We start from the raw sequence: 14,818 nt of genomic DNA, 5'->3' as shown, positions 1-14,818 counted from the left end.
ACGTTTTAAAAATGTCCTTTTTACAACTGCCAATTTAGCCAATTTTCAAGTTATTTTTTAGCAAATCAAAATTTTTTTTGGGAAAATATTTTAACGGGTTCCAAAGAGGGAGTACTGTAACAAGTCATTCCTTCCTTGTTTTCATGTTAAATGTTAGTGATAGATCATGGATGTTTTCATGAAAACAAGATTAAAAACGTTAAGTGTTTTGTTGGTTTTAATAAGGTGAATCCCCCGTATGACCTGATATGGTAAAACTATGAACACACCTTCCATAATGTCACGTACATTTGGCATTATCACAAATAGGAACAGTTTTATTCCTAAGTGCTTTGAAATCTGTAACCGGCATGGAAACTTTAATTTTTCATTAACCCAGGGGTGGGATAGGTTGAGGGGGACAAATAAAGATTATAGATCAACACATTTTCATATGTAAAAACTTTTTTTTTTCCAAATGGAAGTTTCATCCATTTGATGAAATGGAAATCATGTTAGCGTAGATGCAAACGAGGTCGGAATCGGAATATTTTTAAATAAAAAAAATAGTGAATTTCCAGTGAGAAGAAATGACAATTTCTAGTTTACTTTTTATGGAAGCTGTAGACAAAAAAAGGGGATAATTAAGGCGTACTTTTTTAAATTTTGCCACAGAACTGTAGCTCTCCAAAAATATATTGATAGATCTGTGAAATATTTTTTTTGGGGAAACTGTTTGCCTCTTTAGGACTGTCAACGAATATTCGGTACTCGACTATGTTCTATCATACCCACTACCGAAATTTTTTACTCGATCATTCGTTAAAAATGTTTTACTTCATATTAATGTAAAATTCAAGGCTATAAAATTGGATCCCTTAAGGGGGGGAAAAAAGAATAAACCCCCTAGAATAATAATGACAAAAAATTACTTTCCAGTCGTAGAAAAAAATGGTAGAAAAAAAGCACCAGGTTCGTATGCATAAAAATCTTTAAGCTATACTTCATTGTAAGAACATTTTTAAAAAGATAGAAAAGGGGGCCCGTGACCTCAGTTTATACGGTTTCATCCGAAAGACAGTCTACGCGTCCCACTGGGGATTCGAACCAAAACTTTTAGAAGTTTATTATAAAATAAATAAATTTTTTATTCTAAATAAAGACCCTTTTTAGTAAACATAAAATAAAAAATTTTTTTAAAGATTCAAAGAATTAAAGTTTGTTACCAAAATGCCCCCATTTACCTTTGATACAATGATATGTGACTGTGTTCTGTTATTCTGTTCCACTCAAATAAATCAAGCCCACATGATGTAGCTTTCTCCTATTTTTTTCAATCTATTTTTTTTTATTTTGGAGATGGGGGGAGGGGGAGGATGTGCTACATTATTGCAGCTACATGTAGTTCGCATACATGCACGTAGTAAGAAAGATAACTCTTACGTATTTTTATTATTTTATTTAGAGTGACCCCCCTTTTAATGAGCAGTCGACATTTTTGTCCACAATGTAAACAATGATAATATTTAGAAAACGTTTGAAAATGGGTGTTGTATGAATTTATTTTATTAACTATTGACCTGTAAGGTAGAGGTCTAAGAGGAGGTAAGTTACAGTGGTTGCAGTTAGAGGTTTATTTGAATCGAAGAATATAAAATGCAGAACTTGATCAATAAGCATATCGGTCTGTGGTTTGTCGTAACTCTCTTTGGTGGTAAAGGGTTGGGGGGGGGGGGGTTTGGGGATGGGGATAGGGTTCTGATAGACCACCTTGTTTCATTGGCCCTTCATCGTTTATGACGTTGCAGTTGCTTGGCCTGACGTTGTCTGTTGTAGTTACTGCTCAGTTCTGAATCACAAGTCAAAGAGACAAGACGTGTTTTCAGTCAAGCGAATATTTTACGAAATTTCTACAATCAAAAGAGCAAGTCAAGTCTTGAAGATGAATAAAAGCGATCTTAAGAGGGTAATGCCAATATTTGTCATGTTATTTTTGTGGGTTACTTTGTAAGAATAGCTAAACAAGCGATTTACTGTAAAAGCTAGAGATCCAACGTATTTCCCTAGGCTTTTAAACACTTCTCCTCTCCCATTTGCCTCCTTAAAAATCAATGGAAAATAACTTTATAACTTAAATAAGGGAAGATAACCAAAGTTTAAATGAAATTTGTAATTTTTTTTTGTTCATTCCATTGTTTTTATCTAATCGACATGTTATGTTTACATCAAGAAATTCCGCGAAATAAACTGATATTCAAATTCCAGGGTTAAAAATCTCAGCAAATTTGCAAATATTTTGACAATAGAGATTTATCCTATTATTTGAATTTAGTCAACAGCTAAGCTATACTGTGTTATAGCTAGAGATTTTCTTTTGGAGAGGTATTTTGCATACACTAAGTTGCAATGTTTGGTTTTGTCAATGACGACGTCATGGTAACCGTTGCCTGAGTGACGTTGTGTTGCAAAGGCAGACCGATCAAATTTTTTTTCCGGAAAGGGGCTGGGGGCTAGGTTAAAATAAAAAATCTATAAATAATTTTAAGTTACTTACAAATCACTGAAAAACCATTAACTACTTTACCAAGCGTAAAAATCTGATTAATGAAAGTGATGTGTGTGAGTTGGGAAAGGGGGGGGGGTCTGAACACTTTTACGTGTATACGACTTTTTCCAATTTCTTAACAGTGGTCTACGTTTTCTAGGGAAAGGGGATTCCAGGGTCGATTTGTAATTATTCATTATGTATATTTAATAATTCCACAAATTTCGAGGAAGGGGTCCATATCCCCCCACCCCCCCCCCCCCCAATCTAAATCCTCGCTTGTGTTGTAGTTTATTGTTAAATTTCAAAAGGAAAAAAAGGTCTCCTAAGTTTGAAATTAAATATGAAAAAAAAATCAAATATTTGCACGAAGAGTAAGGATGTATAACGTGCATTACAATATTAAAGATGTGTGAACATGTTTAATAAAGTAAAAAAACCGGGTATGCACATATATGTATACAAATATCTTGATAATATAAATACACATACTTACATTTAAACACTAATGCACAATTCTTGATCTTTTAAATCTATTTTTTCAAGAAGAGAGTGGATGTTTCCTGCCCTGCCCCGGAAGATGCCTCGAGTTTTTACAAGAGGTCGGACCTAACATTTTGACCCCGTCCTCTACTTCCGGCAGACTCAGGAGGTCTCAGTTTTCTTTTATATATGTACATACCTCCCGGTATTACATGTATTGTAAATCCGAAAAGTAAGTTTATTTTGCCAGCGTAAATATTATACGAATGGAGAGACGTTGATTAGATTGCATAAATTATGTATAAATTAAACATGTAATTAAAGTAGCATATATATATTGTAGCATATATTGCTATCTTTTAAAAATAGCAAACAGAGAAGAGACTTTATGGAATTTTCATTTATTTTCCCAAAGATTACGGCAAATAAACATCATTAATAAAAACTCTTTTATCCCTTTACAGGCTGGGCCACCTAAGAAGCGTCCTGTTCAGCAGGCGAGCCACACCAGCTCCCTGACCACCACGCCCACTCAAAGATCCGACAAAGTGGGACAACAGTGGGTCAGTTAGAAACATTTTTGTGGGTTCTTCATTCTTATACCTCAAATAAAATCGTGCATGTTATATGAAATATTTTTGTTGTTAACAAATTTACTGTAATACTGTTGTATTTATTTTAGCATCAGTCTCAGCAGAGAGAAAGGCAGGCACCACAGCAATTCAGACAAAATTATCCTCATGAAAACAGCTACAATGATAGATCTGCATCTGTGAATACTGCTGCCACCTACCGACCGCAATATGCTCCGGTCCATCCTCCTCATGAGCAACAAACTCATTATAGGCCAGGTGTGGTACCTAGCAGCAACACATATCAGCCGCAACATGCGCAACCTACTCGCCCACATGGGTACCAAACTCAGACAAGACCTAATTATGTGAATGTGAACAACATTCCCCAGCAACATAGAGTGCATCCTACTCATCCACATACAAGGACTGAGTTTATGAGCACAGTTGCTTCTCACAAACCTCAACATGCAGAGCAATCTCAGCAGAGAGTGCATCCTACTCATCCAAATACTATGAGCACAGCTGCTTCTCACAAACCTCAACATGCACAGCTGCCTCAGCAGAGAGTGTGCGTAGAGATAATTAATTTACAAAAGTCACTAAAATTTATTAATTTATGGAAATCTCTTATTCATATGGAATTTTCTCTTTTGTTATCAAAGAGTTTGACGATTTTATTATACTGTAATTAATTTCAGCCTCAGGTGAAGCCGATCAACAGGTACGCCCCTCCAGATTACCTAACACTATGTATCACCCCACCCCCACACTGGAGGACCTGGGGTTAACCAGTTATCTGGACAGTCCTCCCTCATCACCCAGAACTAGGTCACCAGCTCGGGAGGAAAAAAAGGCGGATTCTCAACCAGAGCGAGAGTCGGCAAGGAGGGTCTTACCAGCATGGGACGCACCAACAAATGACTTTTTCGACCGAGAATCCAAGACAACTAACTCACAAGCTAGAGAGTTCAGGATAGCTGTGTCAGCTGACAAACAGTTCTCAAAGATTGACACTGTATCAGAGGCTAAAAAGTCCGCATTGAATGTGACCAATCGGATGAGTGAGAGACACCAGACAAATGTGACCAATCAGATGAGTGAGAGACATCAGACAAATGTGACCAATCAGATGAGTGAGAGACACGGCAAATGTGACCAATCAAATGAGAGAAAGACACCAGGCAAATGTGACTAATCAAATGAGTGAAAGACACCAGGCAAATGTGACCAATCAAATGAGAGAAAGACACCAGGCAAATGTGACCAATCAAATGAGTGAAAGACACCAGGCAAATGTGACCAATCAAATGAGTGAAAGACACCAGGCAAATGTGACCAGTCAAATGAGTGAAAGACACCAGGCAAATGTGACCAATCAAATGAGTGAGAGACACCAGGCAAATGTGACCAATCAAATGATTGAAAGACACCAGGCATATGTGACCAATCAGATGAGTGAGAGACACCAGGCAAATGTGACCAATCAAATGAGTGAAAGACACCGGGCAAATGTGACAAATCAGAGGAGTGAGAGACACCAGGCGGCCTCACACACTCAGATGGTGAGTACTTTTAATTGATGGCTTGAAGTATACAATGACATGTAAGATTAAATGTTCAAAAATTTATTAAGATTAAGATTTAAATTTCATTTGTTTATATTAAATGCCTTGCGTGTGTTTTTTTCAACTCATGAAAGTTATTCTATCATGAATGGTTTACCATAAAAATCTTTTGTTGTTAAACATGTTAAAGGAGAAGAAATATAAGATATTTTTTTAGATGATTAGTAAGAATATCATGAAATTGAATAAAATAAGTAAATAATTTATTATTTATTTTTTTATGTAGAATAAGCATCTGGCAACAAATGTTGAATCGCAAAGATATGTCCCAAGCTTTGCTCCAAAAGGCTGGGACCCAACTACCAAGTCATCAAAGTCCTTACAAGGACCTGCATCAATGGAATCTGTAATTAATGTTACGTCTAGACCTGCCATATTCACTGCGCCCATTTCAAAGTCAGTCATGATCACAGGCCCTGATGTTAAACCAACAAATAACAAAAGACCAGGGTCTGGTTCTATATTGGCTGAGAATCCGGAGAAACGGGCATGTAATTGGGTAAGAGGGATTTTAGTCTTAATTTTCAAGAATTAGCTAAATGCTTCTTTTTAGCTCACCTGAGCCGAAGGCTCAAGTGAGCTTTTCTGATCGTGTTTTGTCCGTCCGTCTGTCCGTCGGTCTGTCCGTCTGTAAATTTTTCACATTTTCGACTTCTTCTCAAGAATCAATGGGCCAATTTTAACCAAACTTGGTACAAAGCATCCTTGGGTGAGGGGGAGTTTAAATTGTTAAAATGAAGGGCCAAGTCCCCTAACAAGGGGAGATAATCAAGAAAAGACAAAAATAGAGTGGGGTCACTAAAAAATCTTCTTCTTAAGAACCACTGGGCCAGGAAAGCTGAAACTGATGTGGAAGCATCCTTGGGTAGTGTAAATATTAAGAACAATTCTCTGTAATCACCAAAGTAATTCTGAAAGGGTCTGGCACACATAGTCTCAGATTTTCTTCAAACTTGGCATATAGCATCTTCCTAGGGTAAAACTTATATATATGACATAATTTTTTTCTGGACATCCTCTGTTACCATGGTAACCTGGGATACATAATTTCTGACATATAGGGATAATTTGTTCATGGCAATCTTGCTAAAATCACACTTTTTATACCATCTGTGCTAAACCCATATTAAGGATTAGAACTATGTTGCTAATTTTTTTCATAAAACTACAACATCAACACTTTAAATGGATATCTTTAATATGTTTAATAATTATTTAAAAATTTAGTAATACTTTGTCAAACAATGGCAAAATATCAACTTTTCGAAATTTAGTCAAAACTGAAAAATAACAACATTTTGGGAAGAAAAATAAAAATTTTGCAGAACTTTCACAATGTATCACTTATTTCATCTGAAGGTTCTTGTCTCAAATAATGAAAATATTCAAAAACATTAATGGGCAAATAACAACAAATGTTGACTATAACAAAATGAAAAATCATAAAATTGGCATTTCGCCAAAAAACAGCTTTGATGAACATTTCATATATACAAGATATATTTTTTCTTTTTAAAATAAAATTCAACGTATTTAAGCTTAAAATTTGTAAAATCAATGAGAAATTGTCAGCTGAATCATAAAAGAATTATATATTCATATCAATAGGCGAGATTATGATCATAAATATAGAACCCCCCCCCTCCCAAGTTAAAGCAAAATACAAAAATAAAAGTCCTCTATTACTGATTATGCATTTAAAAAGGCTGCATCATATTTTCTTAATTATATGTTTTAATAATATATGAACATGAAACAAACACTGCAATCCAAAACACAAAAAAAATTAAATAGTTACTTGCTACATATGATAGCACAAAAGGCTACAAAGTATTACAATGAAGACAAGTATTGTTGGCTTATGAATTTTTTTTTCTTGAACCTTTATCAAAATTATCAACTGTAATGTATTTTAATTAGCAAACCATATCAAATGCAATTTAAAGAAACTCTAAACAATGTATGTGTATCAAGAAGTGATCTGCAGACTTTCAATAAAGGCAAAAATTATCATATAAATTAAGGTATGCACATTGAGACTATTAGTTCATTTTCAACAAGTACCTGCATTATTTCTACTAGAAAAAAATTCATGAACAGAAAACACTGTTATTAAACTATTGGGAAAATTAATGTGAATATTCATTCAATTACTTATTCATTGTCTAAGATAATGCTAGTAAAAATATTTTAATCTATTACAAATTGTGAAATAAATGGCAATTAAGCAACCAATTTTTTTCCTATAAACTTCTAAGGGCAGATCACTCTTACTGCATAAAACTACTCCTTCAAGTAGAGCTCTTTAGTGTGCTGATAAGAGCTTCCTTAAATAATGACCTCACTGAGTTATTAGAAATATGGTTGAATCTTGAAAATTTACAATATGAAGACACACATGAATATTCTCATTTCCAATTTCATCTTCAGGAAAATCACTCTGACAAGCCAGCTACAGTGCCCCTCATTTGGGAAACTAAATTATTAGTAACGGACACCTTGGTACTTTCTGCAGAAAAAATTTGATGCCATATCTCCAACTTCAGGCTTCACCGTTGTTTGGAAATTTTGTGATATTCAGCTTTGCACGTCACTGCATGATTTCATTATAAACTTCTTGATGTTGCATCTCCACTCATATATTTAAGATGATTTTTTTCTACCTGCAGAAGTAAATACAATTTTCAATATCTTAAAATGAATACAAATATCAAACTGAATTAACAAGAGATGTTTGTAAAACACTTATGCCCCCCCCCCCCCCCATTGGACCTTTTCTAAGTCCAAAAGGGCATAACTCTGTCTAAAATTGTGCGATCGTATCCAAAATAGAACTTGACCTACTGCAAGTATTCATCTGATAAATCTGTATGCTAAATTTAATTCATTTCAGTATTTGCAACCTCTGCAAAGAAAATGAATTGAAACTGCAAATAATTGGAATTTTTATAAGTTCAAGGGGTATAACTCTGTGAAAAATAGTGCGATCATACCCAAACCATAATTATCTGATAAATCTGTGTACTAAATTTCATTTCATTATGTGCAACCTCTGCTAAGAAAATGAATGGAAACTACAAATAATTGGAATTTTTTTAAGTCCAAGGGTCATAACTCTGGCAAAAAAAAAAAGGCCGATTGTACCCAAAACTGAACTTGGCCTAGATATTCATCTGATATACCTGTATGCAAAATTTTATTTCAGTATGTGCAACGGTTAATTGTGAAGAAAATGAACGGAAACTAAATGGACCGACAGCAAAGCGATATGCCCTCCCTTCTTCGAAGGGGGGATATACACATAAATGTAATTTAAGCAAACCCTAAATCAAGAAAGGTGTTTTTCTAATGATCATTATGACAGTTGTTCAAGTCAAACAAGTTTTCTTTGATACATGCATATATTATAATGATTTAAAAAATCATTTTGATCAATAAAAGATTGATAAGTAGACCATACACATGTACTACATGTAGTACTGTGTTTTTCCAACTATTTAGATTTGATTTTTGAAATTGGTTACCTTGAAGAGAAATGCATCTATCAGCTGTCCCAATTCCTGAAATGGTCTTTTCCAAAATTAACTTCAAGGTTTCATTTGAATTCTGTTATAGCCATGATTTACATGTGTATATGTTCTTGTTCCTTTTCATCCTCTTTGGTAAACCCTTTGAAAAAAAAAATGAGTATAATCTAATTTTGTTAAAAATCACTAAATTCAAGATAAAAATTAATTTTATAATAAACATCAATCTATTTATTAATCGTCTTTCTGTCAACATTATCAAAAGGGAAAGTCATACTATCATTACAAAAATATGTACAGGTAAAGCACTATATATTGACAGAACTATTTACCTTAAATAGTTTTATATATAGGAGTAGGTGTAATATATAATATGGCTGTAATGTATAAGGATTTACTGTTAAACACAAATATTTAATCATGATTATACCAGGATTATTTATCTTCAAATATTTTTATACACCTGGGATTTTTTTTTCTTTTCTGAAAAGGGAAACTTTAACTTAATGTTAAGAAGAATAAATTGATTGTATAATGTCCCTCAGTCTTAAGAATTTTTAATACAATAACAAATATGGAGACACAACCACTTGCTGGTGGAGAGCTACAAATTTTGTCCTATACTCATCACTCACGGCCATTGAACAGTGAGGGATTTTTTGTTCCAGTGCCTACTGCCACATGGGACCTCAGTTTATACAGTCTCATTCGACGGACTGGTCTCCACATCCCACAGTGGGATTCGAACCGGCGATGTAAGGATAAACTCCTTACTTTGCAATTCTAGAGCAGAAGCTCTAACCACTGCACCGCGCAAGTGACTTAGAAGAATAGATATACATGTTGATTGTTCTGAATTAATATTATCTAAAACAAAGACTGATATACATTGTATTTTGGAAAAAGTATATCATCTCATGCAAAGTGATCAATAATCATGATGATAATGCTATAAATGCATGGAAAAGAAATTAGTAGTGCAAAATATTTGGCTATAATTTTTTTTTAGTTCCATAAATTTATATGGAAAGCATTGACTTTTGGACAATCGCAGGCAATTTTTCTGTATTTTTCCTGTTTAGATAATGGATTCCCCCTTGACGCATTGTAGAATTGCAAGGAAAAAATAAAAAATTCAAAATATAATTCCCCTGCTCTTTTTGCACTGAAAATTTGCATTTCTTTTAGGATATATTTCACACTCAGCTATTATAATTATCCCATTTGGACAATTTGTTCAAACCTGCGGAAGGAGACATCCCCCTCCAAAAAAAAATATCAAATCATTTCTGCTTGAATTGTTTTTAAAAACCTCCCTAGTATAAATATCAATACATGTGTAGTCATTTACTTGCGATTTTTTTGTCTTTTTTTAATAAAAAGAAAAGAATGTGAAAAGCTGCTTTGAAACATAGGCCTAGCTAGCTACATGTATCAAGCTAAATCGATTGTACTGGACCTGGTTATAATATATAAGGAGATTGTGTCTTATCTGATTTCTTTATGGTCTGCCATCAACATGTATTTTTATGTAATTTTTTTATTGTGAAATGTACCGGGGAGAGGCAGGGCAGAGGTCCCTTCAGGTGTCACAATTTTCATAGCAAAGGAATCTCGGGTTACATGCATGCAAGCCAATAAAATGGAGAAAAAAGTATACATACTTAAAATTTGTAATATTTATAATTACCTCTTGTCTTCTTATGCATTATATCTTGGCCTTTTTTGCTTCTTCCACACTGACAATCCTCACCCTGGACCCACTTTGATAAGTTTTCTCACCAAACCATTTATTTACCACTACAAGTGCCTACATACTGTACCTCCAAGCACTAGAGAGTAATCCAAGGGAAGTAATTTGGAAACAAAAAAAATGCTTCAAAATGCAGAAAAAATGAATATTCACCTTTAAAATTCTTTTACACATATCATTTGCCCACCGATTTTTTAATTGTTTAAATATAACCAAATATCAACCTTTCATGTTTTATTATTGCTTAATTTGTAGATGGCTGCATTTTTTTGTTTTAAGTCTGTAAAAACTGAGCAAAATATACTATATTTTTGACATTTTGCAATGCATAACATGACCACTTACGAGTGTTAAATTTAAATTGAATTGTATACATCGTTGTTTGAATCTCTAGTATTGGATAACAACAATAAACACAAATTTAGATATCTCTGTTCATTTCTAGACATGGTTTTTCATGAAAAGTACAGATTTTCATGATTTACAAAAATGAGAAAGTTTGTATCCCGTTTCTATGGCAACCAAGGCTACAATTCAAAAACTATTTTTAGATTTTACAATCACTCACACACCTGTATTAAATTATGATTTCAAAATCAAAATCTGTAACTATGCGTGCCAAAATATTTTGGTGATTACAGAAAATTGCTCTTAAATTGTTAAAATCATGACCCCCGGGGGTAGGGTGGGGCCACAATAGGGAATCCAAGTTTTACATAGAAATATATATAGAACAAATCTTTAAAAATCTTCTTCTCAAGAACCACTGGGCCAGGAAAGCTGAAACTTATGTGGAAGCATCCTCGGGTAGTGTAGATATTAAATAATTGTTAATAGGGAATCCAAGTTTTACATAGAAATATACATAGAACAAATCTTTAAAAATCTTCTTCTCAAGAACCACTGGGCCAGGAAAGCTGAAACTTATGTGGAAGCATCCTTGGGTAGTGTAGATATTAAATTGTTACAATCATGACCCCCGGGGGTAGGGCGGGGCCACAATACGGAATCCAAGTTTTACATAGAAATATATAGAACAAATCTTTAAAAATCTTCTTCTCAAGAACCATTGGGCCAGGAAAGCTGAAACTTATGTAGAAGCATCTTTGGGTAGTGTAGATATTAAATTGTTAAAATCATGACCCCCGGGGTAGGGCGGGGCCACAATAGGGAATCCAAGATTTACATAGAAATATATAGAACAAATCTTTAAAAATCTTCTTCTCAAGAACCACTGGGCCAGGAAAGCTGAAACTTATATGGAAGCTTTCTTGGAAAGTGTAGATATTAAATTGTTGAAATCATGACCCCTGGGGGTAGGGTGGGGCCACAATAGGGAATTCCTAGTTTTACATAGAAATATATAGAACAAATCTTTAAAAATCTTCTTCTCAAGAACCACTGGGTCAGAAAAGCTGAAACTTATGTGGAAGCATCCTCGGGTAGTTTAGATTCTAAAGTTTTAAAATCATAAAAGGGAAGGTGGTAGTGGGGCATGATAGGACTATAGCAAGAGGCCTGAGGGGGAGTCTGGTAAAGAACTGCATCACTCAAATTACTCAGGTGAGCGATGTGGCCCATGGGCCTCTTGTTTCAAAAAATATTTCTTCCGACATGGACATATAAAAATAAACAAATGTTATGAATCTGTCGCTCTAAAATCTGTAGATGGAAAAAAAAATAGTTTGATAATGTGCATTGTAAATTTGATTGATAAAGAATATAAAAAACAATGCAGTTATGTGTGTATATTGTGTATCTATAAATACGTGTTATGTCTTACAGTCAATGATTGCTGAACAATACTCGACAGAAAGTCGTCACTCTGTAAATCAGGAGCAAAGACGTGACGCATTGTACAGACGCTACAACAAAGACGAGCGTCAACAGACGCATGCCACAAAGCGTCACCAAAATTATGATGCAATGTATCAGGAGCATACTGATGTACCGAGTCGCAACCAGACATTTGATCAGGTAACTATAATTGTTAAGTTTAAAGTGTATGATTTTGGCATAATTAGTGATAAAATCTTACTAATTGCTAGAAATAAATATCTGTGCTTGTGATTTTTTTTTAGATTCTGGCTGAGCAGATAGCTAGACAAGCTGAACTCAAAAGCAAGAATCACAACCAAGCTCCTCAGACTGGCACCAGCGTAAACGAGAAAAGACAAACGTGCCAACCTGTTAGTCTAATTTATATTACATAATAGTTATTTGTAACGTTTATGCATCTTCGCTAGCCAAGGGTTTCTGATATGCTACTCTCCTCATAATCAGGAGAGTAGCGTATCAGAAACCGTTAACTAGCGAAGATGACGAAAAAGTATAGTTTTTTATTTGATGTACAAATATTTGAAATTACACATATAAGTTTAAGGTTTACATCGATCAAGCCTTGGAAGTCCAATTTGTGTTTATGCTTTTACTTGTATATACTACTTATTGAATAAAAAACAACGTGATTATATTTTCTGTTTTCCAGCTGACAAAATCTTTACCCACTGTCAACATGGACGACCTGTTTGGTGGATTGTCACCTTACAGCTGCTGGAATCAGTCGGCACCGGAAGACCCCAGGTTTTCATAATTTCCGGTTTTGTGTGCTTAATTAAGCTTTGGCAAAGATATTTGCGGCATAACCCTCTGTGTTGCGGCATGCATGAAATAAAACACTACAAAGAACTGTTCCTGGTCTCTTGATACCAGAAGATGTGATATTCTCAGAGACTTCAACTACCATGTCTTTCATTGCATTGTCTGTGATAATGATGTATTTGAATATTTTTTCATGACAGACGTTTTTTATATCCATTTATTTTTTTCTTTTTTTTATATTTTTATGAAAAACTGTACATATTGTCATTAACAAAATTATTCTTTGTGTAAACTTTAATACGTACATTTACGTTGAAATTTTTCATGAAATTCTTTTTATTCTATATATTAAATTTTATTATTCCTTTTTTTTTGGAAGGCCTAAAGTTGTCTAAGGCAAAATTTTTATTTTTTTTTTAGTTTATGACATATTGGATTATTTTTTTTTTTCATGACAGCCAATTTTTTTAAATTTATTGATTTTCTTTTTTAAATTGTCTATGACAATATTTGTAGGCACTGTGTGCCTGACGTCACAATAAAATCTTACTTTTCCACTTAGTTTTGTGTTGATATAAAATTTAGCTTTGATTAAAAATAAATAAACAAGATATTCAAAACATTTCAATGAGTTTTTATTGGTAATTTGACTAATTGAAATATATTATTAAAACATTTCTGTGATAAATACATAGCAGAATCTTCAAACCATTTGTTAAGGAGGCTTGGGGTTCACAAATTAACCATGAAGAATTTCATACATTTTAGTTTTAAAATTTATCTATATATGGAGCTCTTCTTCTACAGGAGATCAATATAGTCTAAAAATGGCCACAGCAACAATCCAGCCCTCTTAAGGGTCCGTCTGTCTTTGTAAGATGAGATAGATGCAGGACTAACATCTTATACTATTAAACACTGATATTTTGCTTATCTGTCAGGTTGTAAAATTTGAATTTACCGGGTGGCAGTTTATACAAAATTTACATGTCATACTACCACCCGCTAAATTCAAAATTTATACAGCATGACTTATCTATCATGGCCACTGATATCGTGACATTGAACTTTACCCGTGACCTGCTTATAAAAATAAAGATATGAATTAAAATTTGTATTGTATAATTTTTCATTTGAATGATTGACTAATAGAGTACAAATCGGAAATTATAGAATATAAATAAAAATGGTAAATTACAAATAAAAAAAGTTATAAAAAATTGAAAATAGCGAATACAAAAAAAATAAAATATAGAATTAAAATGGAACTCTAGTCTAGAATAAATAAAAGTAATACATTACAAATAATAATTTTTACAAAGCAAATGGAAAATAATAGAATAAAAAAATTAATATACATGTAACTTGAAAATTATACAAATGAAAAGTTAAAAAATAAAAATGGAAAAGCTATACGTTATTAAAATTGAAATTAAACAATACATGTACAAACTAGCGGTACTGTAGCAATGAGCTCACTAAATGATATCCCCCCCCCCCCATCATCCCATATGAATACAATGGTAGTGCCCATATTTTGCTCTGGGAAACCCAAAATCTGTGTTGGATCAAAAAGTGAAATTGAAGAAGCACAATGGCATTATGTAATGAAGATTCTCTGAAAGTCTCATCAAATTTCATTCAGTGGTACATGTATGCGGATAAGAGATGGGTTCCCCAAAGCGTAACAGTTAATTCTTCTTCTTTTCTGAATTTCCTTGTATGGATAA

At 33.6% G+C, this 14,818-nt stretch overlaps 1 protein-coding gene across 1 annotated transcript; it reads left to right on the top strand.

Moving 5' to 3' along the window:
• Positions 1–4,781: 4,781 nt before the first annotated feature.
• On the top strand, positions 4,782–13,130 carry LOC134266544 (uncharacterized). Its single transcript, XM_062748765.1, has 5 exons — positions 4,782–5,144; positions 5,434–5,706; positions 12,273–12,464; positions 12,569–12,676; positions 12,976–13,130. Exons 1-5 carry the CDS (start codon positions 4,782–4,784, stop codon positions 13,078–13,080), a joined length of 1,041 nt encoding a protein of 346 aa, XP_062604749.1. The 3' UTR covers positions 13,081–13,130.
• The last annotated feature ends 1,688 nt before the right edge of the window (positions 13,131–14,818 follow it).

The sequence above is a fragment of the Saccostrea cucullata genome, unplaced genomic scaffold (genome assembly GCF_032062105.1).
Source record: "Saccostrea cucullata isolate Sc308-1 unplaced genomic scaffold, CSIRO_AGI_Scuc_v1 ctg14133, whole genome shotgun sequence".
In the NCBI taxonomy this organism is placed as follows: domain Eukaryota; kingdom Metazoa; phylum Mollusca; class Bivalvia; order Ostreida; family Ostreidae; genus Saccostrea; species Saccostrea cuccullata.
This window is presented reverse-complemented; position numbering and strand designations above follow the sequence as displayed.

What these genes read in the sequence shown, in the direction of transcription:
- LOC134266544 (XM_062748765.1), top strand. Translation starts at nt 4,782, where the DNA reads ATGAGTGAAAGACACCAGGCAAATGTGACCAATCAAATGAGAGAAAGA. An exon ending in CGGCCTCACACACTCAGATG is followed by an intron (nt 5,145 to 5,433) that starts GTGAGTACTTTT and finishes TTTTTTATGTAG; the next exon opens with AATAAGCATCTGGCAACAAA. An exon ending in GCAACCAGACATTTGATCAG is followed by an intron (nt 12,465 to 12,568) that starts GTAACTATAATT and finishes ATTTTTTTTTAG; the next exon opens with ATTCTGGCTGAGCAGATAGC.